The sequence below is a fragment of the Paroedura picta genome, chromosome 13 (genome assembly GCF_049243985.1).
Source record: "Paroedura picta isolate Pp20150507F chromosome 13, Ppicta_v3.0, whole genome shotgun sequence".
In the NCBI taxonomy this organism is placed as follows: Eukaryota; Metazoa; Chordata; class Lepidosauria; order Squamata; family Gekkonidae; genus Paroedura; species Paroedura picta.
Window position 1 is genome coordinate 25,594,177 of NC_135381.1, and position 27,889 is coordinate 25,622,065.

Here is a 27,889-nt window from a genome sequence, read left to right on the forward strand (position 1 = left end):
ACTGCCGCCATTGTATTGTACTGTGCAATTCCTATTTTGATATGGACAATATTAGGGTTTTATTGTCTTTAGAATTTTATGCTGTAAACCGCCACGAGTCCTGTGGCGAGCAGGGTATAGAAATCTAATAAATACATCAATAAAGCAAAGCAACAATGGAGCAGGTTTTGGAGATTAAAGTAGCAGAAGCTCATCCCCCCCCCCCCCCGAGAGTTGAAATACTTTTTACACTCCATACAATGAGAAATAAACAAATGAAACCAATCGTCACCATTTCACAGAACTTGCCCTTTGCACTGAACTTTTTCTATCAGCAGACCTGCCCAGGCCAGTGACTCACAGAGAGACGTAAGAGAATACTAATCTAATGCATAGAGAACCTGCAAAGGTGCTTTATTGCAGGAAACCCTTGTGTCACTTGAATCAGGTTTTCTTTTCTTTTTTAATATGTCACATGAAAGAATAAAGAGTGACAAGCCAATCCCCTTCATACGCATATAAATATCACACATTGGCAGGAAGAATTCACTTGAAACTTAGAAGAGTTGTTTTTTTATGTCCTGCTTTTCACTATCAAGAGTCCCAAAGCAGCTTAGAAACACCTTTCCCTTCCTCTCCCCCCCAAACAGTCTATGGTACATTTAATGGCCAATTCCTTTTTTTTCCCCAGCCAAGTGCTCTCCTTGGCTTTTTTAGAAGTATCTGAATATATATAAGTTTTAGCAGGTAAAGATTTCAGTACTATCTTCATATTAGAAAAAGCTCCACCTGCAAAAAAATCTGTCTAAGGCTGCTACAGGTAAAAGCATAGCCTAAGAAAGAGTGAACAATCTGGAAACCCAAGTTTGTACCCTGGTGTTTACTTCATGGTAAGGCCAATGTATAATATATCATAAGGATAGAAATCGGAAAGGATTTCGGCAGCCAAATAAAATAGGCTGAATAATATGAAAAGCAGCTTTGTCCTCCAAAGTCGTGAAAAGTGTTTTTTTTTAAACATAGAAAACTGACTTCTGATTCTACAACACCCGTCTCAAGTTTACTTCTCATGTGTAATAAATTCTTTAATTTGCAGTTTGATTACTTGGGCTCCTCATCCTGTCACTTCAGTGCAGTGTTGCTCTGTACTTCTACAGAATATAAATTAGCAAAATCTCTCATCTAGACAGAAGCTTGATAAATTTCTATCTGATACACGCTGAGCAAAATCCTCCAAGAATTGCCCAGCCTTAATTGATATGACGTGATCTTAGATTTGGTTTTCACTGTTAAAGTCTCTCCCCCCCTTGTCCCCACCCACCCCAAAATTGTCCGTTCTGACAAGATTCCGGGACATTGTGCATTGTATTGTTTTACAGTTGATTGTTTCCTCTATATTGTCATTAAAATGCAATGGGGTTACATTTGTGGGGAAAGATGCAACAAAAATGGGGAGGGGCTGTGATGCAGTGGTAGTGCATCTGCCTGGCATGCAGAAGCCCCCAAATTCAATCTCTGGCATCTCCAGGTAAAGCATCAGCTAGTAGGTGAAGTGAAAGACCTCAGCCTGAGAACACTAGAGCAGGGGCAAACTGCAGCATCAGAGCAGTTGAGAACCACTGCTTTAAAGGATTCAAAAGTTATTACTCATTTGAGAAGGACGTCCATTACAAGTAACAACCTCTGAACTTAAAAAAAAACACATGCTACACAAATCATAGATTCTAAAATTAATACAATGGACTCTTAAGCTTGGACGGAAAGTAAGAGAAGTGCATTAATTACAAACAAATTGCTAATTTTCTGTTGATTTCTTTGAAGCAAGTCTGGAAATATGGCACACTCCAGAAACTGTTGTGGTTCCTTGTCTGTGGTTTTGTCTCAACCTAATCAAAGAACACAATGCCAGATCCTAACAGCTGGCAGAAACAGATCCCCCCCTTCACTTCCTGCCAGCAACTGCCTTTTGACCCCTTCCCTAAAGGCTAACACAGGTGATCTAGCAGGGCAAAAGACAAAAGCTATGGAGGCCAGGGACTGCAGTGAGAAGGGAAATCAGGTAAGATTGCCCTTCAGTCTTGCACAATGACCCATGCTATAGCTGTGTTCAGACTTCATGATAAACCACCATTTGCTTAAACTGTAGTCTACACAGTGAACTCTGTCAGCTTACCAAATGTAAATACCTGTGGCCTTTCTTCCTCATAAGGTCCCAGAAAGCACAGCTCCAGGTTTGGGCAGACTATAGAGTAAATAATAGGTGCAAATCCCAGCTCCACCCCTGTCTGGTTGAATAGAGTCGCTTGTGGGTCATCAGGATCCCTGTTCATAGAAGCCCCGTGGGAGGTTCAGGCTGCACTTTGGTTGCACTCGGAGATACCCTCCTTGGGGAAACAGTATTGTCAAGTACTCAGCAGTTTCCTTGGCTGTTAGTTGCACTTTGGTTGCTAATGGCCAAAGTGGAGCAACCTCACTGAATCCAGTTCCCTCCAAGTCTTCTGCAGGGCTCAGCTCCCCTTCAGCTTCTCATCTGACATGACTCGGCCCTAGAAAACCTCTCCATCTTCTCTAGGGCACAGTGTCACATGGCGGCCCCAGTCCACCATTGTTTTGTCACTTTTGATTCCTGTTGATTCTCTTCTGGGACTGAATTCTGAATATAGTGTCAGCTGGCTACATTGCAGTCACAGTAAAAAAAAATTCCCAGTTGGCCCACAGATCTGATTCATGTGACTTCACTTGTTGGGGTGGGGGGGCAGTATTGACAGGAAAAAAAGCTGTTTGCAATGAATCTAAAATGATTGCTCTGCCTGACAGAAAACAGCAAACTCATACAAAAAACTTCACACAAACTCAATCTTGGCAAACATTCAGAATGTGAATCCAACTGTAATTTTCGTAGTAGCTCCACGCAGGCCTACTCTTATCCTTGATCCGGAAACTACAACTGGTGCAGAATGCTGCAGCCAGGATTCTCATTCAGACATCACGGGGATCCCACATCCAGCCGGTACTCCAACAACTCGGCTGGCTCCCAGTTGAATTCCAAATTAAGCTTAAGGTTTTGGTAATCACCTTTAACGCCATATGCAGTTTGGGCCCACTGTATTTGAGAGACCGCCTCCCTGCCTATACCCCCCAAAGAGTCTTACGCTCCACCACCTCCAACTGGCTGCGGATCCCTGGCCCCAGAGAAGCATGTCGGACCGCAACAAGAGCCAGAGCCTTCTCGGTCCTGGCCCCCACCTGGTGGAACGAGCTCCCTGAGGAGATGAGAGCCCGGCCCGAACTTCCACAGTTCTGCAGGGCCTGCAAAAGGGAGCTCCTCCACCAGGCATTCGCTTGAGGCCGACCGACTCAAAACATCTGCTGGTCCCACCTTCAGACACTCTTTCATGACTGAACAATTTGTTCTCCCCACCGTTGTTATTCATGTTGTGTTGTAATTGTTACTGATAAGATTGTGTTGTTCTGTTGAAAATTTTATAATGTTATAGAGTAATGTAAAGTAAACTGCCCAGAGCCGAAAAGATTGGCCAGTATAAAATTCCAAATAAATAAATAAATATTTAAATAATTAAATAAAATTGTCATGTTTACAGTCAGAATATAAAGCCTGTTGACCAATTTGTAAACTAAGAATACAAGTATCAACTTGTCAAATTCAATACTTTTATTCATTTAAAAATAAAATGATATTCATGAATTTTTCAGAAATTTTAGTATGAGGCATGACATTTACACCGCTTTTGTTTCAGCACTTAAAAATTTAGCCATCCCACCTCAAGACTTCCTTGTGATCCAGCTGAGGATTTTCACCTTAGCAATAAAGCCCAAATTACTGTTTGGGCATTAAGGGAATCCCTTCTCATGACTGTTGTGGCAAGACTTAACCAGAGGCTCATGCCTGACATGGGAAACTTTAACCAGTTATTTTCAGATTAATTCCAAAGTGTGTGGAAAGAAAAATGCTGAGACTGGGAACATCAGTTTATTGATTTATTATCAATTAATGGCTTAATTAAATTTGAAAATAGAGCTCTAATTAATCAAAGCAAAGCATCTGGGTGTAAGGAAGTTGCTTGGTCAGACATATGGGGTCCAGCTGTTGCATAAAGGCAGGATAGCCACCTTTTTTTCTGGCATGGCTTCTGTGCATCACAGGCATAAAAACAACCAGTGTATTTTTCTTATTGCTGCTGCTTCATGCTGGGATATGCTGCACTTGCTTAATTTCTGACTCTTACTAACAAGAAGTAAGAAAGAAGTTGGCAATCCTGTTAGGGGAATACGCATCATCTGATTCTTATTCTCACATTACAATCTTATTTTTAGCAGTACTTGCTTCAACACAACCTAGGCTACAACTTGTTAAAATCTGGAATGTGTGTGGCTCATGATGCTGTTCTCCTGGGCTTGATTCTCTCCTGCGTACATCTAGAAGTTAGGTATCTCCATGAATAGGAATCTACATTTATAGTGGACTGACATGTAAACACCCACACATGAACACTAATGAATCATGCAGCATACAGTGCGCTATTTCATGCCTTGCAGCTTCATGGCTATATTTCAAACCAAGGGTAACTTGCTGTAAAACAGTTATATTTTTGGGTGTATCTTTATAGGACAATCAGCAGAGGCCAAGCAAATAAATGAATTCACCTTACAGAGTGTGAAGTAGAGTTTTGACATTATATAATAGGATGGGGTTGGGTGGTGATCCTTGGTTGAAACATTCCAATTTTTGAACATGTCCCTGTTATATCTATGAAATGTTTGAGTGGAAGTACCAGTCCTTTTGTAGGTTTCCCAAAAGAATCTCACAAAATCTCTTTTGTCCCATACAGTTAGTTTCCTAAGGAAAGCAAGAAATACTGCATACATTGGATAATGCACTTCCAATTCATTTTTGAAGTAGATGCAAAAGCACATTGTTCACAATCCAATGTGTGCACCTGGAGCTAGCAAAAACCCACATGGAGCAAGAAATGTTTGGCTTCAGTTAAGGGAACATCCCAGAGACAGCCTGATGTCACAGGAGCTTCTAGAGCACTATCCCCTTCCATGCTGGGAGAAGTACCTGAAGGAAGTCACATGCAGCTCTTTTTTGAGCCTTGACAGCATAATGGACCATGAAAGAATGCCACAGTGCTCTGAAGAACGTGTGCATGGGTGCAAAGGGGGATGCTTAGTACGAAGGGACAGTGGAGAGCATCTTCCAAGCCCATCTGAGGTACAGCTACATTGAATTGAAGATTACTAACAACTTTCCAGCTAAGACTGTTGTAATTCAGCAGGTGGTGGTCTTCTCTCCAGAACCAAGTTCTCACTCCACTGCTGCTCTTTCTGGGCTCACCTAAAGCTGTGCAGGTGAGAACAACCCTGTCTGTTGAAAAAGCTCTTCCTTAACGGTTGAAACTATTACCCAACCTGTTTGTTCAATGAAAGTTTTTGAAATGTATTCATTATTGAAAACCCCACATTTAAAAACGACCAGAAGCAATTAGCTAGTTCTTTAGGATCAATGCTTCTGAAACTGGATGATTATATAGTGGGGGAATCTGAGCTGCAATGACCACAGAGGAAGGCAGAGAATGAAGGAGTGTTAAGTAGTGAGTCAATCCCAATGTGAAATCATATTTAAACTGTTGCCATACGAGGCTCCCCATAGATTTAAATTAGAATTGGATTAACCTCTGGCTTTCAAGACCCATGGGGGCCTGGCAAGTTTTACTTTGCAGATCACTTTTCTTCTCTGTGGGCAGTATTATAGTTTCACGGGGAACTTAGCTGTTTTAGTTGGAGGGAATAAGTATCATTGGCCGAATACACAGTGTTTTAATATTGTAGCTGCATGAGGCTTGGCTAGAAATAGGATACTAGCCATTTCCTATGTGAAACGCCTGTATCATTTAAGGATGGCCTTCTTAGAGTTTTCCAGGTGCTAAAATGCATCCTTTACATAAAGGAAAGCCGAGGCACACACTGCAACCAGCAAAAGATTTATGGCTTCAAAAGTCCCCAAAGTTATTGTCCCTCAAAGGAGTACACCAATCATAATTTTGCATAATTTGCTAGAAGGAGGCAAGCCTAGAGTAGGGACTCATTCAGATAGTCTCAGTGGAAGAAGGCAATTCTATGCCTGAGCATGGGGAAGCTATTTGCTGATCTAATTGTCTCGTGCCCTATCTGTCTCCAGAACACCTTGCCAGTGATCTCTATGTGACAGTCACCTCTAGACTGGATTTCTATAATTCACTCGACTCTACATGGGCCTTCTCTTGTTCTTGACCCGGAACCTCCAGCTGGTGCAGAATGCACCTCTTAGGGTCTTAGGTACATCTTGGAGGGCCCATACCCAGCCAGTGCGGAAGCAGCTGCATTGGCCAACAGTTGAATACCGGCCAAGTTCAAGGTTCTGGTTAAAGGGCATGTGAGGCTGGGCCCTGCACTCTGTAGGTACAAACAGGTTGGAGGTCCCTGGCCCTTGAGAGGTTTGCCTGGCCCTTTTTGGCCCTGGCCCCTGCCTGGTGGAATGGGCTTCTTCAATTCCATGGGGCCTGCAAGATGGAGCCCTTCTGCCAAGCATTTGGTTGAGGCCAGGATGTGGAAAATGTGGCCCCCTCTTCAAGTGCTCAGCACCTTTTGGCCCTTCAGCACCCTTGATGCCTGCCTTGTTTTACATCTTCCTGGGCACATATGGCAGCAATGGCCAGCTTGCTAAGGTGTTGTTTTTTGCAGGGAGGCTCAGGGTGGGTGGTTGGGAGGGAGATTTTAAGGCTAGGTTCTGTCGTGTTTATTGTATCCTATATCTGAAATAAGCCACTGTGGGCTAGTTAAGTCTAGGAGCAACGGCATAGAAATTTAAACAAATAAATAATTGCACCCAATGTGGAGTATCTGCAGAATTTACCCATTCCTAGAAGCAGGGCCGGATTTACATGAAAAGAGGCCCTAGGCTATTCCACTTATGTGGCTCCTTCACCTCCCATTGTAAATTACATGAGAGATAATAAAATACATCATTACTGTGATATATATCAATATGTTAAATGAAACATTTTGCGATTGGTGTAATAGTGTAATTTTAATTTTGCGAACAATTTGAATATATGCCCCTCTTGATCTTGAGGCCCTAGGCTGAAGCCTAGTTAGCCTATAGGAAAACCCGGCCCTGCCTAGAAGAGGTAGAATAGAAAGAGGCAAATAAAAAGCAAAGGAATCAGGAAGAGATGCAGCAGGCCGTCTCTTCTGTAGCTCTCAGAATAACAAAACACATAAACAAAATAAGATGGGTTACCTGTCCTCCAATGGCAGCTGCCCCCAAGTGCAAACTACCTGCTGCCCTCGACCGGATACAGCATTGCCTACTTTTCTGGATCACGGGAGGGGTGTGGGCATGCCAACATCCAGATCTTGGATGGAGTTCTCCTGGAATTACAACTGATCACTGGACAATAGAGATCAGTTCCCCTGGGGAAATGGTTGCAGTGGATGATGGACTGCATGTCATTATATACCACTGAGGTCCCTCCCCAGGTTCTGCCCCTCTCCAGGAATTTCCAAGCCCAGCATTGTAATTGGATGCCACAAAGTGGAACAATGTTCTAAAAAGCAGCACAGGAGGCTCTCAAGCGACTGATTGGTCATCACTGTCATAGAGACTGAAAATGCAATTCCAAAACACAGTGACACCCTATCAAAGGCTTAGAACAGTGTAACTCTGCTGAGGACTGCACTGTTGATCGTAAACAACAAGGAGTCCTGTGGCAACCCATGTGTCAGAGCCCACTCTTTCATTTTGCTTTACTTGCTGGCAGGGGTCCATGGCCACTCGGCTGGGACTCTGCACTCTTGAGGCTAGCTCTTCATTTGCATGTTAAGCTGTTGCCAAAGATAGACATGAGTTTTGCAACCCCATAAAGCCTAACAAGTTTTTTTCCATTCAAACTACACTTTTGTGGACAGAAGCCTCTTTCATCAGATTCATAAACTCCAATCTAACCAGCGGTAGACTCAAGAACTTATTTTTAAGGTGCTACAAGAAATCTCTTATTTCTGCTTTACAGTGCAGTACACCTAGTTATTCAGTTATACCATTAACTTCCTACTATATTTCCTGATCTCATTCCATCCAATACTAGATTTTACATTTTGTCTATAACAGCCATGCTGAGTGACTGGATTAGATCCTGTTTTGAACCAGTTTCTCTTTGTAACATCTCCTCCCCCCCTTCTGTTGCCTGTTTAATAGGAGCATTCATGCTCCTATGCACCTACAGGAGCTCCGAATCAGGAAAGTACATGCTAGAAAAAACACTGTTCATTCAACGGTATCACTAGACTGCCGTTTCATTCATAAAACGTGCACCTCTTGGACTGCTTGAGCTTCCAATTTCGTGGCTGTAGCTTTCCCTCATCCTTATGTCTGGCATGCTCATCTGAGGACAACCTGTAACGAAGAACCTGTAACTTTTGGAGGGACATTTGGGGGTACCTGGCAAATTGTACTTATGCTGAAAATTAATATATATATATACATATTACAATACTATTTTTTGCATTCTATGCGTTCTATGAAACTTTGTTGCTCCATATAGACCACATTTTAAATCAAGAACCCCCCCCCCCGGCGTCCCGCTTTATCAATGTTAAAATCTGGTCACCTTTTTTTATTAGGCTGGAGGAAAGGCTGGATTCGTATCCGGCTACTCACCTGGGAACGGGCACTACCGAATCGGCAGCTTTTACTCCTGGACTCAGAGTAGGTTGCAGCACCTCCGTTTCCCAAGCTAGTAAAAGAGTTGTGGCGTTTAGGAATCCTGCACAGCGAGCACTCTGACGTTTACTCCATTGCTTTACATACGCAGCTGTATCTATCCCTCCCTCCGTCACGACTTCGGTAAACTTCCCCGTCTCCTCGGAGCAGCTTCCAGCTCCCCCGCACTCCTCTTTTGCTCCCTTTTGCCAGGCGGGTGTTCTTTTTGAATGAATGACTTAGGAGGTTCCAACCAACGGGCGCCGGGCTGTGCTTAATATTCAGGAGGCGCTTGGCCAATGGCAAGGCGAGGAGGTTGTTTTAAACGGCGGAGCCCCGCAGCCAATCAGGCCGCTCTCGTAGGCAGCCAACGCGAGGCTGAGCTGAAGCCAGCGCTGAGTCTTAGCGCGTTGTGTGTGCGCTCCGCTTTCTTCGCTTGCTTATCGCCTAGGCTCAAAGCGAACAATACAGGTACGTGGTGGGAGCTGCACTTCGCAACTTTTTCGGGTGGCGGCCGCTGCGGTCTCTCTTTTTTCGCTCAAATTCCAATTGGGGTATTCTTTTTTTCACCTCCTTTCTTTTCTTTCGCGTTATTTAAAAAAAAATTATTTATTTTCCCCCGTTTGTTAACTTTCTTTTTGCTGTTTTATTTTTTCTCTCCCCGTTTTAACTTCCCTCTCATCTAATGATTTAGGCGTGGGAAATAGTCCGGAGATGTGGTCTAAATCGCGGGGGGTTGGGTGGGTTGGGGGGTGGGCGCGGGAAGCCCTACGTCGCTTGGGTGGGCTCTGCTGGGTTTTTATGTTTATTGAAAGAAAATGCTCCGCTGGGATAACTGCGGGTGCCCCTCCAGATCTAGGCGAAGTAGATGCCGGGCAGCGTGGGTCGCTGCTCCTCGCGTTCCCCCAGCCGCGCTTACTAGTGGAATATGGCTGGTGCAGTAACTCTGCCCGCATGGGCAGGGATATTGTACTAACGGGCATGCGAACCCCGCGCCTGCACCGAGTCCCTTGTTTTTCCTCCACGCATGTTAGCTTCTCCGCCTAGGATCGGGAGACGAAAGTTGCCCTGACGGTGCGCAATGCTGGTGCCCGCTGTTTATTCTGCATTAATAATGGCTGTCGCTTTTAAAGCATTGACAGGGATAAGCCTTGCGCGTCCCGGCTAAACACCCATTTCCCTTCTCTCTTTATTTTTCTTATTTCTGGGTCTCGCCTTTCAAGGCGCTCGGAACCTTTCGTTTCCTTCTTGCTTTCTTCCTCCCTACCGAAAAAGGTCTCTCTCGCCCCTCTCCGACCCCCGATAAGCCTCGAACCGTCTCTTTCTTGCGCTGCTGTGACTTGATCTGTGTGTGCATTAATATGGCTGGCGTTTTAGTGGTACGGCTAAAGGAAGGGAGACGTGTAAAGGCAGCAGAGAGACTGGGAGGGGGAACTATGTGGGGGAAAAATCTTCGTGGGGGGGCCGCAGAGCCCTCAAACCTTTCGCTTTTGCCTTGGCTCGTTTATCCCTATCGGTTAATGTCCTCGGCGGGGTGTTTGGGAGCCGATTTGGGGGATTTCACACTTTTTCCTCTCGGCGCGGATGAGCGTCGCTTGTACTGTAATGGCTGCACGGCAGTCTTTGTTATACAGAGTATTGCGCTAAGCAGGGGAATGGGAAGAGAGGGGGGAGGCTGCTTCAAAGCTGTTTGCTCCCCCTTTCCCGAGCCTTAAGCCCCCCGAAATCTCACAGGGGGGAAAGAGGAAAGGTTTTTCTATCAAACTGGCTGGTTTTGGGGAGGCTGGCTGCTTTGGTTTGGCGGCTGGAGGGGTTTATTTTAGCGGAGGGGTGTCTGAGGCTTTGTTAAGCATAGAGCAGCCTCACAGCCTTGTAGAGAAGCCATTTTAGCGAATGGAGCTGGCTATGGGCGAGGAGAGCACTTGTCTCCATATCCCAGCCTTAGCTAGCACCAAGACTATAGAGATTGCTATGGCACGGGTAGGAACCCCTTCCTCTGCCCCTGCCTTGCATGGGGCAGCCCCCCATAGCCAAAGGCACCCCCTAGAAGAGCCCAAGGGCTCATTTGAGGGGCACTTTCTTTCATGAAGAAGCATTTCACAAAATGGAAGATGAATTATTGGTGTCTTGGTGACCTGTCGTTTTTTTCTTTCCTCTCCCCTTTCTGCTATCGGAGTCTACAGCAAATGTAGTGATACAGGCAGATCCCAACTGCATTAACTTACAGTACTGGGGATCTTGAAATGATATTTGGCCCGATATGTAGTATACATATAAAGAAGGGATTTTTGCAATGACCTTGGGGGAGGGGAAACAAGGGAGGGAAGACGGCAAAGAAGGGGCAAGGCGGGGGGAAGCTTGTTTTTTAATACTTTATCTGAAACTTTCCAGACAGCCATACTACTGTTTTAATGAGGAACTTTAAAATGGGATTTTAACATTTTTTCTTTAAAAAAAAAAGCAAAAACAAAATTACTTTTTAAAGAAAGTGATTATTCTGTTTTTTTTTTGAGGGGGGAAAGCATATTTAAAAGGGGAAATGCATCTTAAAATAAATACAAATTAAAAAATTAAATATATAATAAGTATTTGTTACAAAACATAATGAGCAGGATAAATTTTTCAAAAAAAAAACCCCTGACCAATTTTTTTTAGCGAGAAAGTGGAAAGTGATTATATATTTTTAAAAATTGTTATCTTTTTTTGTGACATTAAAAAAAAAGTTAGTGGCTACCCACTAATTGAAATCGTATTTGTTTGTGGAATAGCAGTGTCTTGAACTTCATGTTGTATTAAAATGAACTTTCTATATATATTTTAGCCACTTCTGGAGAATAATTTGTTAAATGTGGAAGTTTAAAAAAAAATCTGGCATAGGAGTGTGATGGCTATTCATATGCAAAACATGGACATCTGAATAAATAACAAGAGTTGCCCTGTAAAGTCAGTTGAAGATTTAAGCCAAACAGTTGTAATCTTCTAAATATTGAGGCATTATAAATTAGTTACCGTTGCATACATGTTCTTTTGCTGTTACTGCTAAACAGTTAAACTCAACTTGCTTGCTTTAAGCTTGCATGTGTGAAAGAGGCATTGTAAGCTAGAGACAATTCACACATTACGCTGGGAGTTTATGAAAGTTATAAGCAGCATCCAAGTCTATCTGCCTGGTAGTCTTGACCAACTTGAAGGTAATTATTCCTTGCTTTTGCCTAGAACATAAAAATTTAATTGCTGTTTTTTTTTCTTCCCTAAAAATCTCTTTCAGAGTTAAGAAAATGGCTAAAGGTGACCCGAAGAAGCCGAAGGGCAAAATGTCAGCTTATGCTTTCTTTGTGCAGACCTGCCGTGAAGAACACAAGAAGAAAAATCCTGAAGTTCCTGTCAACTTTGCAGAGTTCTCCAAGAAGTGTTCAGAGAGGTGGAAGGTATTCCCAAGGCGCTGTTCCACTTTTGTCTAGCCTGACAGACTTCTGAGGAAAAGTTATACAAAATAAAAATAAACATTTCAATTGAAAAATCAGTGTCTATGGCAAGGAATTTCAGTTGTGAGACTCAAGTTGTATAAATGTCTAAATATTACACATATCTCTCTGTTCCTGATATATATGGTTATTCAGTGTCTACAGTCCTCTCGCTATGATTATAGTCTGGACTTGTGAACATTGACTTAAAATCTCACTGAATTCAGTGGTGCTTTACTGCCAGCTTTGGTTATGCTGGGGCTCATGGGAGCCCAGAAGGTCTGCTGTTGTCCTCCAAACATTGTTCCATTATGCTATTGCGAATCTACCAGGCATTGTCTCCACATGTGCAAGCATCAGACCATCACAAGCCAAGGGGTTAGAAATTTGCTTTAAAGGACAACTGGCTGTCAGTCAGCTCACTTTCACAGTTTCTGTCAAGACTTTGCTATGGGTGATCTAATAAGCATAGCTCTCATGGGTTGGGCTATATCTTGACTTGGGATAAACTAGAATACAGAAATAGCACTGCTGGATTGAATGGTCATCCTTTTGGCTAACCAGATGACCCCGCCCCAATAGTCCTATGCATTGAGAGCAAAGCTGTTTTTTGGTCCTTTGAGATATTGGCTATCTAGTCATGCCATTCAATGAAGTTTGACACCTTCCTTGCTTGGAAGTGGCTCATCTTCCATTTGCATAGGGCTTCAGATTTTGCTCAGCAGAATCGTAGGGTACAAGCCAGTGCCTCTGAACATGGAAGATCCTTCTAGTTTTAGGTGTCTAATAGGCATTCATTGGTTAGACCTCCATGAGTTTCTATTAGTCCCCTTTTAAAACCTTCAGTGTATACTGGGGCTATTGTTTCATTAGTTAACTGCACATTTTATTCAAAAGAGCTTTTGTGACTACTGTTCAGAAGTTCAAGGCCTCCAATCTAAGTTGTCATATTATGGTGGAGGAAGAAAATGATATAATAATTTGAATGTCCCACACACAGTGTTGGATAATATTTGAATTGCATGTTCCTGAAACTCATGTTATACAGAGTGTTGAAAGCAATTCCTGTGCTTTCTTACACATACAGATCTGGTCAGCTGGCTTAGGTTGATAAATGCTTTATCACTACATGTTCATAAGCCAATATCCAGAACTGTATAGAAGGGGTTCTCATTGAGGGGAGGAAGGGTGTCAGTCAGCTTTGCGTGGTTCGATTTTAACGCACTTGAGTAAATGATGCTGCTTGCCTTTCAGACCATGTCAAGCAAAGAGAAGGGTAAATTTGATGAGATGGCTAAAGCTGACAAAGTACGATACGATAGAGAAATGAAGGATTATGGACCAGCTAAGGGTGGTAAGAAGAAGAAGGATCCCAATGCCCCTAAAAGGCCACCGTAAGTAGCTATTTCTAGCAAAAGTGTATTTGTGCTTTGACTTGGAGTATTCTGATTTGTTAAAACAGGTTGCAGTATCCTACCTTTACTTAGAAAGTGCAAACAGAGTCTAGATATTTAACATCTGACATCTCTAGGAAACTGCTTTCAGCTCTTTCTACTTATTTTTTGAAGAACTTCTATCCTGTTCTTCATGGACAAAATCCTTCTTAAAGGGACTATCAAATTGTAAAGCTAGAGAAAAATATTAAATTACATCTTGAGCAAGATATTGAGAAGCTGACACACCTCTCTGCTTTTTATGAACTCTAACCCACGTGGCAAACAGTTGCAGAGAGCTGGACAATTCAAATGTTCATTCAGTCATTATTAACAGCTGTCTTTGGAAACCTTCAAAGATTCAAAGTTTTACTATCTGAACAGGATAACTGAGAAAAAGAGAGGTAATTTCTGTGACCATCTAGGGGAGCAGTGTGAATTCTTTAACATCAAGTGAACAATAATACTTATGCTATGTATTCACAACACTGCTTTCAAGTGCATTGCATAAAAGAACCCTTGTAACAATTCTGTAAGACGGGTCAGAAAATCCTTGTACTTTGTGGGAGGAGTATTGAAGGCTTGTACCTTGCTGAGAGAGTCGTCCTCATTCAGACTAATAGTAGGAACTATCAGCCCAGGACATTTTCTGCTGATTTAGAATTTAGGGCTCTTCCCCCTCCCAGCTTGAGGGTTCTCCGCATTGTTGGATCATCACCATCCTTGGTGTCAAATTGACAGTATGAACTTTGCCTCTCTGCGGAGCTTAGTGGTGCAACCCTAAACAGTGTGACATCCTTCTAACCTCATTGAATACCCAGCCAAGATAAAAGCCTGTTCAAGACTGTGGGCTTAGAAGAGTGTAATGCCACTTAGGAATGCTCTGTAAATCAGACTCTGTTTTTTTTTTACTCTGTTTATGGCTTGGTTTTCCTACTGAGACTCGGGACAGATTACAAAATATAGAACAACAATCAGGCAGCCTTAAGACATCCACTAAACAATGCAGGAGGACTATAAAACTGGAACACAATGCAAACAAAGTAGTCCAAGGGTGTGATGCCCAGGTTGAATGCAATGCAGTAGACTTCAAACCTGTTTCCCTTATAAAAGCTGACACCTTTGGTCATGCCATAGTGGTCACTCTGAGTTGTGGTTTTCTACTTTCTCTTGCCAGGTCTGGGTTCTTCCTCTTCTGTTCAGAGTTCCGTCCCAAGATCAAGTCCACTAACCCTGGCATCTCCATTGGGGATGTGGCAAAGAAACTTGGTGAAATGTGGAACAACCTCAGTGATGGTGAGAAACAGCCCTATAACAACAAGGCAGCTAAACTGAAGGAGAAGTATGAAAAGGTACGGTTACCTGGACCGTTAGCGTTTAAAGTATGCCATTTCTCTAGGGAGGTTATCCAAAGCAGTTTACGGAATAGATACATAAAAATGTTAAGGGGTATTAAAATTCAGAATTTAAAAATCTACGTACGGTATAGAAACACTTTTAAAATCGATCTGGAGCATAAAAACAGTTTATTGAGCTGTTTAAAACTTTTTTCAAAAGCACACTATAAAATGGTCTTAGACAATCAGCCCCTTCATTTAAATCAGGGGTGGTCAAACTGCGGCCTTCCAGATGTCCATGGGCTACAATTCCCATGAGCCCCTGCCAGCCTTTGCTACACGAAACCTTATGTTACAATTAGCACTGAGTAGTCATGGTTATCTGTTAGCATAGCACAAGTATACTATTAACAATATATTTTCCCAAGGCTATAAACTTCCAGAGAAGCTACTCTGGAAAAAGATTCCAGTGAAATGTAGCTCTATATAAAAGTGAATTCAAACATCTGGTCAGGTCTTTGCTGTCAGTCATTTAGAGCAGTGGTCCTCAACCCCAGGTCCGGAGACCAGTACTGGCTCGTGGATCAATCGGTACCGGGCCGTGGCTCCTCCTCATCCTCCTCCCAGGCTGCTGCCTCGGAGGCTACCCTGCCACTCTGCCGCCAGCTCACCTTTGGTGCTCTCCAGCGGCCACGATGGCTGGGGCTCCTCCTCGGTGTGGCACTGTGCAGCTGCTGCTGGCAGCGCCCCGCAGCGGGTGGCGGGAAGTCAGGGGGGCCGGCAGGAAAGCAAGTGGAGCAGGGGCTCAGGCGGCAATGTCCCTCGGCAAAAGACTACCCCCCCCCCCCCGAACTTCAGTAAAATTGTCAAGTGTCCCTGGTGATAAAAAGGTTGTGGACCACTGATTTAGAAAACTTTTCCTATAGTTATTCCATCCCGAGGCTTCAGTACAAAGTGGACAGCGTACCACCCTTTAGAAAACAAACAAAATTATCCCCCCCTCTTGGCCCAGACTATGACTTAGAGCAGCCTTTTTCAACCTTTTGAGTGTGGAGGATCTGAAATACATTTTCAGGCTTTGAGGACCCCTAGAAGTGATGTCAGCTGGCCACACCTCCCTGGAACACCCCCTTGGAAGTGGCATGATCACCTTCAGCCTTCTTTCACTTATTCCCCCCTCCTCATATAGGCTGGAAAGAAGGGCAGAAGCTGAGAAGACAGACCAGACCGACCCCATACCATGCCACAAGTGACCCCCTGCCCTTTGATTTTTATGCCCGCAGCCTACAGAGGCAGCCAGTTCCCTAGCTTGTGGCCAAGTCCATTAAGGCAGGAGGGGAAAGGCACTGGACCCCTGGTTGGGAACGCTGAGCAGCGACAACAAAACTTTCTCAAAATGTTTAAACACCAGATGCAGTCTCAGTGATGTGTTTTGGGATCAGTCTTAGTAGTTGTTGACTTGCAAATGTGAAGAACTTCCTCAATGTGTCCAAATAAGAACTGTGTGTGCAAGACATGATTTGGGGAAGGGAGCAATACAGAATTAAAAGAATTGTTTTTATATGTCACTTTTCTCTACCAGGAGTCTCAAAGCGGCTTACAGTCGCCTTCCCTTTCCTCACAACAGACACCCTGTGAGGTCAGTGAGGCTGAGAGAGCCCTGATATTACTGCTCAGTCGGAACAGCTTTATCAGTGCTATGGGAAGCCCAAGGTCACCCAGATGGCGGCACGTGGAGCAGGAGGAACAGGGAATCAAACCGAGCTCACCAGATTAGAAGCCCCTGCTGTTAAGAGCTGCACCAAACTAGCTAATTGGGTTGAATTAGCATTACAATCAGTCAGCTTCCATATTTGCTCCCAGAACAGTGTTCAGTAAGCCCAATCCTGCTTCCTCACAGTCTGTTGGGACAACAATGTGGGCTTCAAGAAAGAGGCAGGCAATGCAGCTGAACTTGAGGGTAGGCAAGCCTCACTTTTAGAGCAACTACTCATAAGGCCCTGCTCATATGTTGTCTTGTATCCAGCAATGCTAGCCTGAATAGGTCCTCATTTTCAAGTTATGGAGCATGGAAGGCTATAGATGAACACACGTAGCTGTCTTTGGTTAGTAAAGATGGGGATTGCCTGCTCTGACCTGCAGCAGCTTACAGTGGTCTTTGACATGACCTGCTGTCTGACCCTTTTAACGGAAGATGCCAGGGATGGAACCTGGGAACGTCTCTCTGCCTTTGAGCTATGACCCCAGCTTGCAGTGTGTGAGAAGATGTTCCCTTAGTGAAATCACTAGTCTAACAAGAGTCCCTTCCGTGAGCCAAAAGAAGTGCTAATAGTTGTTTTATTAAAAGCAGAGATATTGTGCCTAAACAACTACAGTTGAATAAAGCATAATGACCCTGTCTCTTCAGAGGCCAGCTATATCACACCACCCCTCTGCTGCAAGGCACACATTATTGGTGTAACACATTAAGATGTTATGATTTGGTGTTCCGCCAAAGCAGCTTTTCTGGAGAAACTCCTGAAACAATCTTCAGGCTTTGAGAAACCTCAGAAGTGGTGCGATCACGCAGAATATGTTTGGGAAGCACATCTGTGTAAACGCTCAATGAGGCCCCTCCCCTTCCCACCCCCTCCAGGTCCATCATTGGCCATTTTGGGAGTTGACATGATCATATATGGTCAGATCACTGAATTAATCTTTAACAAATTAAAAAAATATATTAAATTAACAAGTTCCCGTTCAGGAAAGCCTTCCAGAGGCCATTAAAGAAGCCACAGGGTTTCAAAAAAACTCTGGTTGAGAAAGGCTCCTCTAAAATCCAACTGTATCTGTCCTCTTGGCCTTGCAGGATGTTGCCGATTACAAGTCAAAAGGCAAGTTTGATGGCGCCAAGAGTGCAGCTGCCAAAGCTGCTGCTGCGGCTCGGAAAAAGGTAGAAGAGGAGGAGGAGGACGAAGAGGACGACGAGGAGGAAGAAGACGAAGAGGAGGATGACGAATGAGAAACTGTATAATACTTGTCTCCATGTGAATACCATAGAGTAGGGGAAACACCATTTGGAAAAGGAAAACAAAAACAAACCTGCACCTCGTTATTTGAGACGGTGTCTTATTTGCCCGTTATTAGATTTAATGACAATTTGGATTCTGATCACACCGTACCTTCTTTGAAAATTTGAAGCGCTCTAGGAAAATAGAGGGGGAAAATAAACCATCGAACTGGTTTACATAAAGTGACCCTGGGTGTCCTCAGGCACCCTGAAACTGTAACAAAGTTGTACATATTTCCAAACATTTTTAAAACAAAACAAAAAAAAAGTGGAAGCGAATGCGCTCCAGTGTTCTCCTCAACTCTGTGCACTTTCCTGTTGGTGTAACAAAGCATTTAAAAATGTTTCAAGCATCTTATTTTTTAATTTGTAAGGTGGTGTTTAACTATATGGTTATTGGCTAGAAAATCTTGGGTTATACTGTACATATCTATAGTTTGTAAAAACTAGACAGATTCTTCCGGTCCATGCTTGGAGTGGGGATGCCCCGGAATGGAAGGTGAGCCACTTTGGCCAGGCTTTCCTGCAGGGGTGTTGTGTCTCAAAGCATGCACTGTGAAAGTAGATCTATTTACACTACAGTGGGCGTCCATTTAGCTTAAAGTTGTCTTTCTGTATATAGTGAAATTAGCATTCTGCGGCCATTCTTAGTTGTGGAAAGGGGAGGAGGGTCGGGATCAGCTGGCATGAGAAATTGTATGGAATCTTTCCTTTTTTTTTGGTTTTGTTTTCTTTTTAGTTAAGTGCGGTAGTTTTTAAACGGAAGCTGTAGACCTCTTCATTGTCAGCCTAGAAGTGAACAGAAGGCGCAGAAACCGAAGTTCAAAAACACTCTGTACTTAAAAGAGAAACAAAAATTTGCAAAAATGTTATGTTGGTTTTTTGTATGTTTAGAATGCTGAAATGTTTTTGAAGCAAAATAAACAGTATTACATTTTTAAAACTTCTTGACAATATTCTAAATTTTCCTGTTTTTAACCAATGTTCCTATAACAGCACCACTAGTTAAAACTGAAATGTTGGTAACCGTCCCCTTCTTCCCAAGTGAATTGATTTGTCTAAAGAAAAAATCTTAAGTATAATTATTTTCTGTTTTCAGCGTGGACTGTTAATACTTAAGGAAAGGTGACTATTTAACCTGATTGGTGATAAAAGTTGCTATGCAAGTTTGAACCTTTTTACTTGAAAGTGGAAATCTGACACAACACTTGTGACCTTAATTGTGTATTGCATTGCGCTGATACCAGCTTTTGGAAAGGTAGGTAACTAAGAATGGGGGTGGACATTAACTTAAATTTCTTTCTGTTGGGTACATTTATAGCCCAAATGCTCTGCTTTGTAAATATTAAAATGTGCCTTTATTGTCCCGTGTTAAAACTGCTTCAGCCTTGTTTGTTCTTTTCCCCTTCCAATCTTTCTAGCTGTCCAATGATTGGCAGGAAAAAGTACTAGGCCGTAATCAGGGTCCTCCAAGGGAATCTCCCAGACATTGGCTTGGGTGCCAGGTATTATAACTGCGAAAGCTGTGCATGACAAGGGCACTCTTCTGTGTGCTGCTTTGGAGTGCTTTATTATGGGGAGGGTGATTGATGTTCTTGTGGCTCATATGTGTATAGTTGTAGTGAATGTTCTTTATAAACAGCTTCTTGGATTGTCTCTTGCTTTTCCACAGTGCATTAAAAGGTAAAGGTATCCCCTGTGCAAGCACCGAGTCATGTCTGACCCTTGGGGTGATGCCCTCTAGCGTTTTCATGGCAGACTCAATACAGGGTGGTTTGCCAGTGCCTTCCCCAGTCATTACCGTTTACCCCCCAGCAGCAAGCTGGGTACTCATTTTACCGACCTCGGAAGGATGGAAGGCTGAGTCGACCTTGAGCCGGCTGCTGGGATTGAACTCCCAGCCTCATGAGCAGAGCTTTCAGATTGCATGTCCGCTGCCTTACCACTCTGCACCACAGTGCATCAGACCACAATTCCTTCAACACCCCTCTTGAGAGAGCATCATACCAAGTCAGTTATACAGCTTAAGCAAAGACTTGAACCCAGCCCTTCTGGTTCAAGTCCAGCACTGTCTGCTGCACCACATGGGACTTGCCTTTCTATCAGACAGGCCAATGATTTCTGCTTTCAGGCTAGGCAGCTAAAGCCTCTGGCAAGTGGCTTCCTAAAGCTGTGGCTGAAAAGCAGTTATTGGCTCCTGCCCGAAACACAACCTCTTCTGGGTTTGGTTCTTGTTTTGGAAAGGTTACTATCACTTAATGCAGCGGTTCTCAACCGCCACAGCTCCGAGACCCCTACAGCAGGGGTGGCAGCAGCACATGCACTGCCGCTGCCCCTGCTGTAGAAGTCGTGGAGCTACAGCGGCTGCTGCAGCGGTGGCATCGCAGTGGCCTCCATGGCGCAGCCTCGGAGCTCACCGAGGCAGCATGAAGAAGGCCAGTGCCATGCCACCACTACCACTGACGCGGCGACCCCCGGGAAAGGCCGAACAACCCCTTGAGGGGTTGCAACCCCCAGGTTGAGAACCGCTGGCTTAATGAAATAAGATTTCCATTCTACCTAACTTGCATGAGATAGAAGCACAGTGAGGGTTATCATGTCTGAAATCTTGGTCTTGCCTGCTGCCCTCATTGGGTTTGCCATTTCACTAATTTGCCATACAAATATGTACACTTTAAATGCTTTATAGGGAGACATGCAATCACTGTTAATCTGTAATGTAGACTAGTATTATCTCCATATTGTGGGGTGGGGAGGCTGAACAGAAAAAAAATGAGGTCCCTAAGGCTATCTAGGGAGTTGGTGGCAGAAGTGAAATTCTCATTCCCTTGGCCCCTCTGCAGCAGCAGCTTCAAACCAACACAAGAGGACTATGTCCCTTTATCTAGCATGTATTGTTGTATAAGCCATTCTGTTTCAGAGCTAGCATAGCAGCTAAAACTGAGCTGTGGTCTAGGCTGAATCTGGCTTAAGTCACTTAACCGCTTGGCCCTGGGCAAGCCTCTGTTCGTTCTTCATCTGCCGTATGGCTCTAACTGACCTATCACATAATTGGCAATGTTCATTTTAATTTGAGTACACTTTATTCTTCCTCCTCCTTCCAAGAGCTCTGGATGATAGACATGGTTCTTTTCTCCTTCACTCTGCTCACAAGCTAGGCTGCATGAGAGTGGTCTGGTTACCCTGCAGATTTCATGGCAAGCCGAAGTTTGAACCTGCCCATACTAAGTCTTGACGGTTCCATTTACCTAAAACCAAATTGGCCACAAGTGCAGCATAATAGTCAAGACTCAGGGGTAGTCAAACTGCGGTCCTCCAGATGTCCATGGACTACAATTCCCATGAGCCCCTGCTGGCAGGGGCTCATGGGCATTGTAGTCCATGGACATCTGGAGGACCGCAGTTTGACTACCCCTGAGTATCCTGAGCAATATTTCCCCTCTGAAGCATTATGCTATGGGTGGCGCTTAGGCCGGAATGGCATGAAATACTCTCACCATGTTAAAAAACTGCTATGGCTTAGCTTTCAGCCTGAGCCAGAACTTAACTATCTAGGATATGTTAGTCTCAAAACAGCAGAATGAACCCAAAATTTCTTTCAAAACTTTCAAAAGTAGATTAGTCTTGTTATGTATCTTTGATATATCAACTGGCTCTTCTCCCAAAGAAAACTTTTCAATTTATAGCTAATGGGATCCCACAAGCCTGGATTGGTTGATTATTATTTTTTTAAAGCCCTTTTATGAGATCATGGCTAAATTGGGGAGAAAAGCTTGACAAAGACCATTATGTGAGACCACAGAGGCAAGGTTTAACTTAAGGGCCCCTTGTTTCACAGCTAAGTATTTGATATACTTAAATCTTCCAAAAATGGTGTACTGACATGATTCAATTTGCAAAGCATTGAATATGCTCCGAAATTCCTGTTCCAGGTGTAGATGTTGGAGAGGTTAAACTAGTTAGCGGTGGCATTTCATTATTTTGGTTAAACCCTCCTGCACAGAACCCTCACCGACAATTTATGGCACTTCAAACTACAGTCCCCATGATACTTTGGAGGAAGCAATGCAAATGTAAAATGGACACTTGCAGGGTTGTCAATCTCTTCTATGTGATGTACCCCTGGCCTATGCTTGCACGGACTGTGGCCCAATTCAGATGCTCACTTGGACCAATTATTGTTTTCCAGGGAGGAGTGTATATTCTCCCCTCCAACATATGCAATATGAGTATACCAGTGGTCCCCAACCCCCGGTCCAGGGACCGGGATTGGTCCATGGATCAGTCGGTACCGGGCCGCGGCTCCTCCTTCCCGGCTGCTATCTCGGGGGCTGCTCTGTCACTCTGCCGCCGGCTCACCTCCAGCGGTCATCATGGCTGGGGCTTCCCCTCTGCGTGGCACTGCGCAGCTGCTGTTGGCAGCACCTCCCAGTGGGCGGCAGGAATTCAGGGGCACCGGCGAAAAAGCAAGTGGAGCAGGGGCTTGGTGGTGGCAAAGTCCCTGGGCAAAAGACTACCCCCCCCCCCGGGCCTCAGTAAAATTGTCAAGCGTTGACCGGTCCCCGGTGATAAAAAGGCTGGGGACCACTGGAGTATACAGTGTGTATTTCCATACTAACAAGTGCCTGAACTGAATTGACTGCCTGTGTTCCATTAAGTTATGAGTGTAAGATTGGGGGTGGGGGTGGGGAGAGAGGTGGGAATAACAAAGAACAGGCTCTTTGGACCACGTGTCTAAATTCAGCAGAATTCCACTAACTTAGTATACAGCTGCTGTTCTTTTAGAGGAATCCTCAAGAGTTTGAATGAATAATGTGTACCTTGGATCAGAGGTATTCCCTAGGAAATTGCTACAAAGAACTAGTTCATGCACACAAACCTTTAAAACTGCCTTATACTATTATAGAACTGTCTAGTCTGACTGCTAGCTCTCTGGTGTCATCTGTATCACCTTTTCCCTCATATTTTAAACTAGAAATGTCAGCTAGGGAATAATCCTGGGACTTTCTACATGCAAAGCAAATGCTTTACCATTCAACCACTGCTCCTCCCCTACAATGTCCATGCTAGATATTCTTGACGCTGGTGTGGGTGTTTGAGAGGCCATTGAGAAACACCGTGGAAGAAAATGTTAGGAATTAAGCTACTAACATAGCAGCTGTTTCTATTAAAATGTGGTCAGCAGATTAATATTTTGGGGTGTTTAAAATACATTATATTACCACGGAAGCCCTTAACAACCGTCCTGTGAAGTAGAATGGTAGTCTCTAGCTGTGGAGAAACTGCAGCTGAGAACAAAACAGCCTGTTCAGGGGCATCTGCTGAGTTTGGGCCTGTAGTGGGATTTTGCACCAGCAACTTTTATAGACTAACTTTGCATCTTAGCCACCATAACTCACAGCAAATCACTGTAGCCTCAATCCAGAGTTGAGTTAAGCATGCTTAGACTAACCATGTTTGCTTTGGGCCATGGGGCTATGTGAATGGTGTTCTGTTTAGGGATGCCAGACTCCAGGGGGCACCTGGGGATACCCCAGAATTACATCTTATCTCCAGACTACAGAAATCAATTCCCCTGGAGAAAATGGCTGCTCTGGATGGTAGGCTCTGGCATTGTACCTCTTGGAGGTCCCTGGGCTCCCCCTCCAAATCTCCTGGAGTTCCCCAACCTACTGGCAGCTAGGTGGTAATGGCAATCTCTGTTCTGTAATTACTTGGGGGGGTGACTCCTCCAGTGCAGTCTATAGGACTCTTCTAAAGGATAGCTAATGTGTGGTGATAAAAGACAAACATGAGTTAATTCACCAAATGTGTGCCATGAGAAAACAAGATATCTGGGAGCCCATGCCCAGGAAAGATGCCCACTATCTAATACACTGGTCTGGCCTTGTTTCCTTCTAATCAGTCTCTGTTGGGCTGGTTAATTCTTCTCTATCTCTGTATCTGAACTGATTAGATTTTCAACTGCTCCTGAATTGGAAAGGCAGTAAAATCTCAGCAATCCTCAGGGAGGCAGCCAGTTTTTTTTTTTTTTTAAGTCACGGCTTTGGATTTATCATCTTCCAATCAAGAGACAGACTGGATCAATTATATGGAAAGGACACGGGAGTGGACTCCTCCAAAGGTCAGTAAATGCCCCTCTGAAATATTGTCAAAACAGACCTTTGCCAGTATAATCTCGCAGCATACCTCCTATTTTAACACAGATAAAAGTCATCTTCAATGGAGTTTGAGATGCAGCGTGTTTGTGTGAGACACAGTCTCTAGTCAATGTGTGCTTAGAAATGAAATGTTTTCTTGAATGTGGTTAGCCCTGTTTGGATGCAGAGCATTTTATTTTTCCCCATCTTTCTTCAGTTAATCATTTCCTCTTGTTCCTTGCAGACTTTGTCCCTTGGAGGTTACACAAGGATCTGATAGCTGATTTGTTTGTAATCCTTTTTATTGGATCTAGAGAACTGCTTTACCTAACAAGAGTTATTTGTTTGGTGGGGAGATGGGTTAGAAAATCTGCAAGACCCTTAGGAAGTTCAGTATTTGTGTTCTTTTACCTGTTAGCTTGACTGGATCAGTTCCTTTTACAGCAGGATTTAGCTGGGCGCTTCTCTGTAAATAGTTTAAGTTTAGAGATACTACTCTTTTGAACAAAGTCAGTTTGCTGAAGAACAGAAGCTCTGGATTGCATAAGATTAGTCCCTCACCTCCCCAAGTCAAAATGCAAAAATGTGAGGTATGAAGCTTTGTTAGCATTCCTCAGTGCTTTAGATTACTGAGATGAGCTGACAAATTCTGAAATCAATTACCGCCAATTCTGACACAGTAGTAGAAGATTCAAAGAGTTGCCACCTCTAAGAGAAGCTACCCATCTCTTAGTAATCATTGCCACAGGCGGCAAAATCTCACAATTGAGTAAAAAGAATTTGTTTTGACCATCTTGCATCTCTTGCCCATCAATGGCTGTTTCGACTGAGTTAGTGACATCCAACAAGACCATTTCATACATTACTGTGTCTCTCATGTGTCTGCCCTGGGACTTAATCAAATATTTTCTGGGAGTTCCATGTTCAAAGTTGGGTTCCTAGATGAGTAGGTACTCAGTTTAGGTCAGGACTGTGTGCAGAGAAAGGGATCAAGCCTTTGCCTGGCCATGTTATTTTTCTGACCTGAAATGGCTTTGGGGGAAGATGTCCTGTTGAGGGAAATAAATGTTTCTGAATCACATCAGAAAATGGGGGAGGGGGGATTGAGAACCTTCCCCCTTGTGCCATGAAGGCCCTGATCCAAACAGGCCTGCCTATGCTTAGGAATTAAATTCCAAGCAAGGAACTTCCCGACTCTGCACTTGGCATGGGGAACATGAGCATTTTATAGTTTGAGTTTCAGATTCTTCCTACAAATGTCCCCTGTATTTATATAACCTTTGCAAATATGGTTGTCACTCTAACACTTAGTTTTCTTTTAAAACGGCCTAATTTCAGCATCAAAGAAATTAAGACGCTTGCTCCTGGGGAGGAAAGCTATGGCAAATCTAGACAGCATCCTAAAAAGCAGAGACATCACCTTGCCAACAAAAGTGCGTTTAGTCAAGGCTATGGTATTCCCAGTTGCAATGTATGGCTGCGAAAGTTGGACCATAAGGAAGGCCGAGCGTCGAAGAATTGAGGCTTTTGAACTCTGGTGCTGGAGAAGACTCTTGCGAGTCCCTTGGACTGCAAGGCGAACAAACTGGTCAGTCCTAGAGGAGATCAGCCCGGACTGCTCCTTAGAAGGCCAGATCCTGAAGATGAAACTCAAATACTTCAGCTACCTCATGAGAAGGAAGGACTCCCTGGAGAAGAGCCTAATGCTGGGAGTGATCGAGGGCAAAAGAAGAAGGGGACGACAGAGAATGAGGTGGCTGGATGGAGTCCCTGAAGCAGTTGATGCAAACTTAAATGTACTCCGGAGAATGGTAGAGGACAGGAAGGCCTGGAGGATCATTGTCGATGGGGTCGCGATGGGTCGGACACAACTTCGCACATAACAACAACAACAAAATTTCAGCATCAGCCATGTTCATATCACCGCAACACATGGAAAGAATATAGTAATTTCTTTAACCTCATATACCATTACCCCCATATGCATAGGTGCTATATGCCAGTGCTGCATAGGTCAGTCACTGGCCAATTTTTTGTGTGTGGGGGGGACAGACAAACTGGCATTGAAGTCTTGAAGAAAAGCAAAATGGAGTATTGCCACACTCCACCATGACTTGCCAGATTCTGCTGAGTTCTGCACCAAATATACCTGATTTTACAAACTTATCAGATTCTGTACTGGTCCTCCCCAAGTTTGCCAGATTCCTCCCTAGACTCCATTCACCATGGTCTAATGGCTTCTACCTTGTACCTCTGAACAGGCCCTGCCTGTCTTGAGTCACCACAGTCTGAAGCATGTGTGTGGATTCTTGAATGAAATAACTGGTGATCGTGAGGCTACTGCTGCTGGCCAGTGTATAACCATTAGAGACATGGAAAGTTTTTAAGGCATACATTGCTGTTACTACATACGGCATTAGTGAGAATAAAAGCTTCTGGACCTTCACATGGTGTGCATAATGTTTAAACTGGGCTATCTTTTTTGACATTGGAATGGTTGGCACTTTCCTTTGGGTATTCTAAATATTAACACTGTTTATATTGCAGGGCCTGCCCTTCACACACACTTGCTTTGCTATAAACATTGTACTGTGTCATGGGAGGGGACAAACTGAAATGGCAATGAAGTTATGGAAAGACTACAAGTGCAAGAGGAGCTTTAGAAGGCTGTTTCTGTATTTACTTCAGTTATACCTCCCCAGTGGAGACCCAAAATGGCTTACATTGTTCTCTTCCTTTTTACTCTCACAACTCTAAGGTAGACTGGCAACCATATTTGTGACTGACCCAATGTCACCCAGAGCTGCTAAGGTAAAGATGAACCTGGGTCGAACCCAGCACCCTAAGCGCTCCAACAGCCATGCCACAATGTTCCTGTAGATTTTCTTGCCACAACCATTTGGCAATGAACTATTAATTTTATTAAAGCAATCTCTCGGAAGGGCAAATATGTTGGATCAGCACAAATAGGTTTCTCTAAAAGGAAATCTGCTTTAGACCACTGCCTTACCTTGGGCTTTCTAACTGATCAATATTTGAATACAGACAGGAAAAAATCATACATTGCATTTATCAACCTAAAAAGCGTGTTTGATTATATTTCTAGGGATCTATTATGAGATAAAGTAAGAAAACTGGGAATTGGCCCTTGGTTACTTTTCCCCTTAAAAAAACCTTAATTCTGGTATAATATGCGTCGTTTAAATACACAGATGAAGGGTGCCTCACATCTAAAATCCTGATGACCAAAGGAGTCAAACAAGGCTCTGTCCTGGCCCCTCATCTCTTAAATTTGTTTTTAAGTGATCTTCCACAACAATTTTGATCAGCAAATCGCCCCCCTCCCAAGCTGTGATCTTTGGAAATACCATTATTGCTTTATGCTGATGACACCACTATACTCTCATGAACAAGAGTGGATCTCCAGAGATAACTGGAAGCATTCCACCAGTATTGCCAGGGCAACAAGTTACTAATCAATTATTTTAAAACCAAAGTTCTTGTATTCTCTAAGAGTTGGTATCCTTTGAATTGGAGCATTGGGGTGAAAAAACAAATTGAGCAAGTAAAATGTTTTAAATACTTTGGCATTTCCTTCAACTATAACTTTAAATGAGCAACACATCAGAATAAGATTCTTAGCCTGACCAGATGCTCCACTGCTATAATCAGACAAGTTTTTTTTCCTTAGAGGCAATCCATAAGTTCCTGTGGCTGTAAAGATCT

General features: G+C 43.6%; 1 protein-coding gene across 1 annotated transcript; it reads left to right on the forward strand.

The window, feature by feature from the left end:
* Positions 1–9,039: 9,039 nt before the first annotated feature.
* Positions 9,040–18,966, forward strand: HMGB3 (high mobility group box 3). The gene is made up of 5 exons (XM_077309319.1): positions 9,040–9,211; positions 12,009–12,168; positions 13,459–13,598; positions 14,815–14,989; positions 17,823–18,966. The coding sequence occupies exons 2-5, from the start codon at positions 12,019–12,021 to the stop codon at positions 17,973–17,975; spliced, it is 618 nt and encodes a 205-aa protein (XP_077165434.1). The 5' UTR covers positions 9,040–9,211; positions 12,009–12,018; the 3' UTR covers positions 17,976–18,966.
* Positions 18,967–27,889: the final 8,923 nt, after the last annotated feature.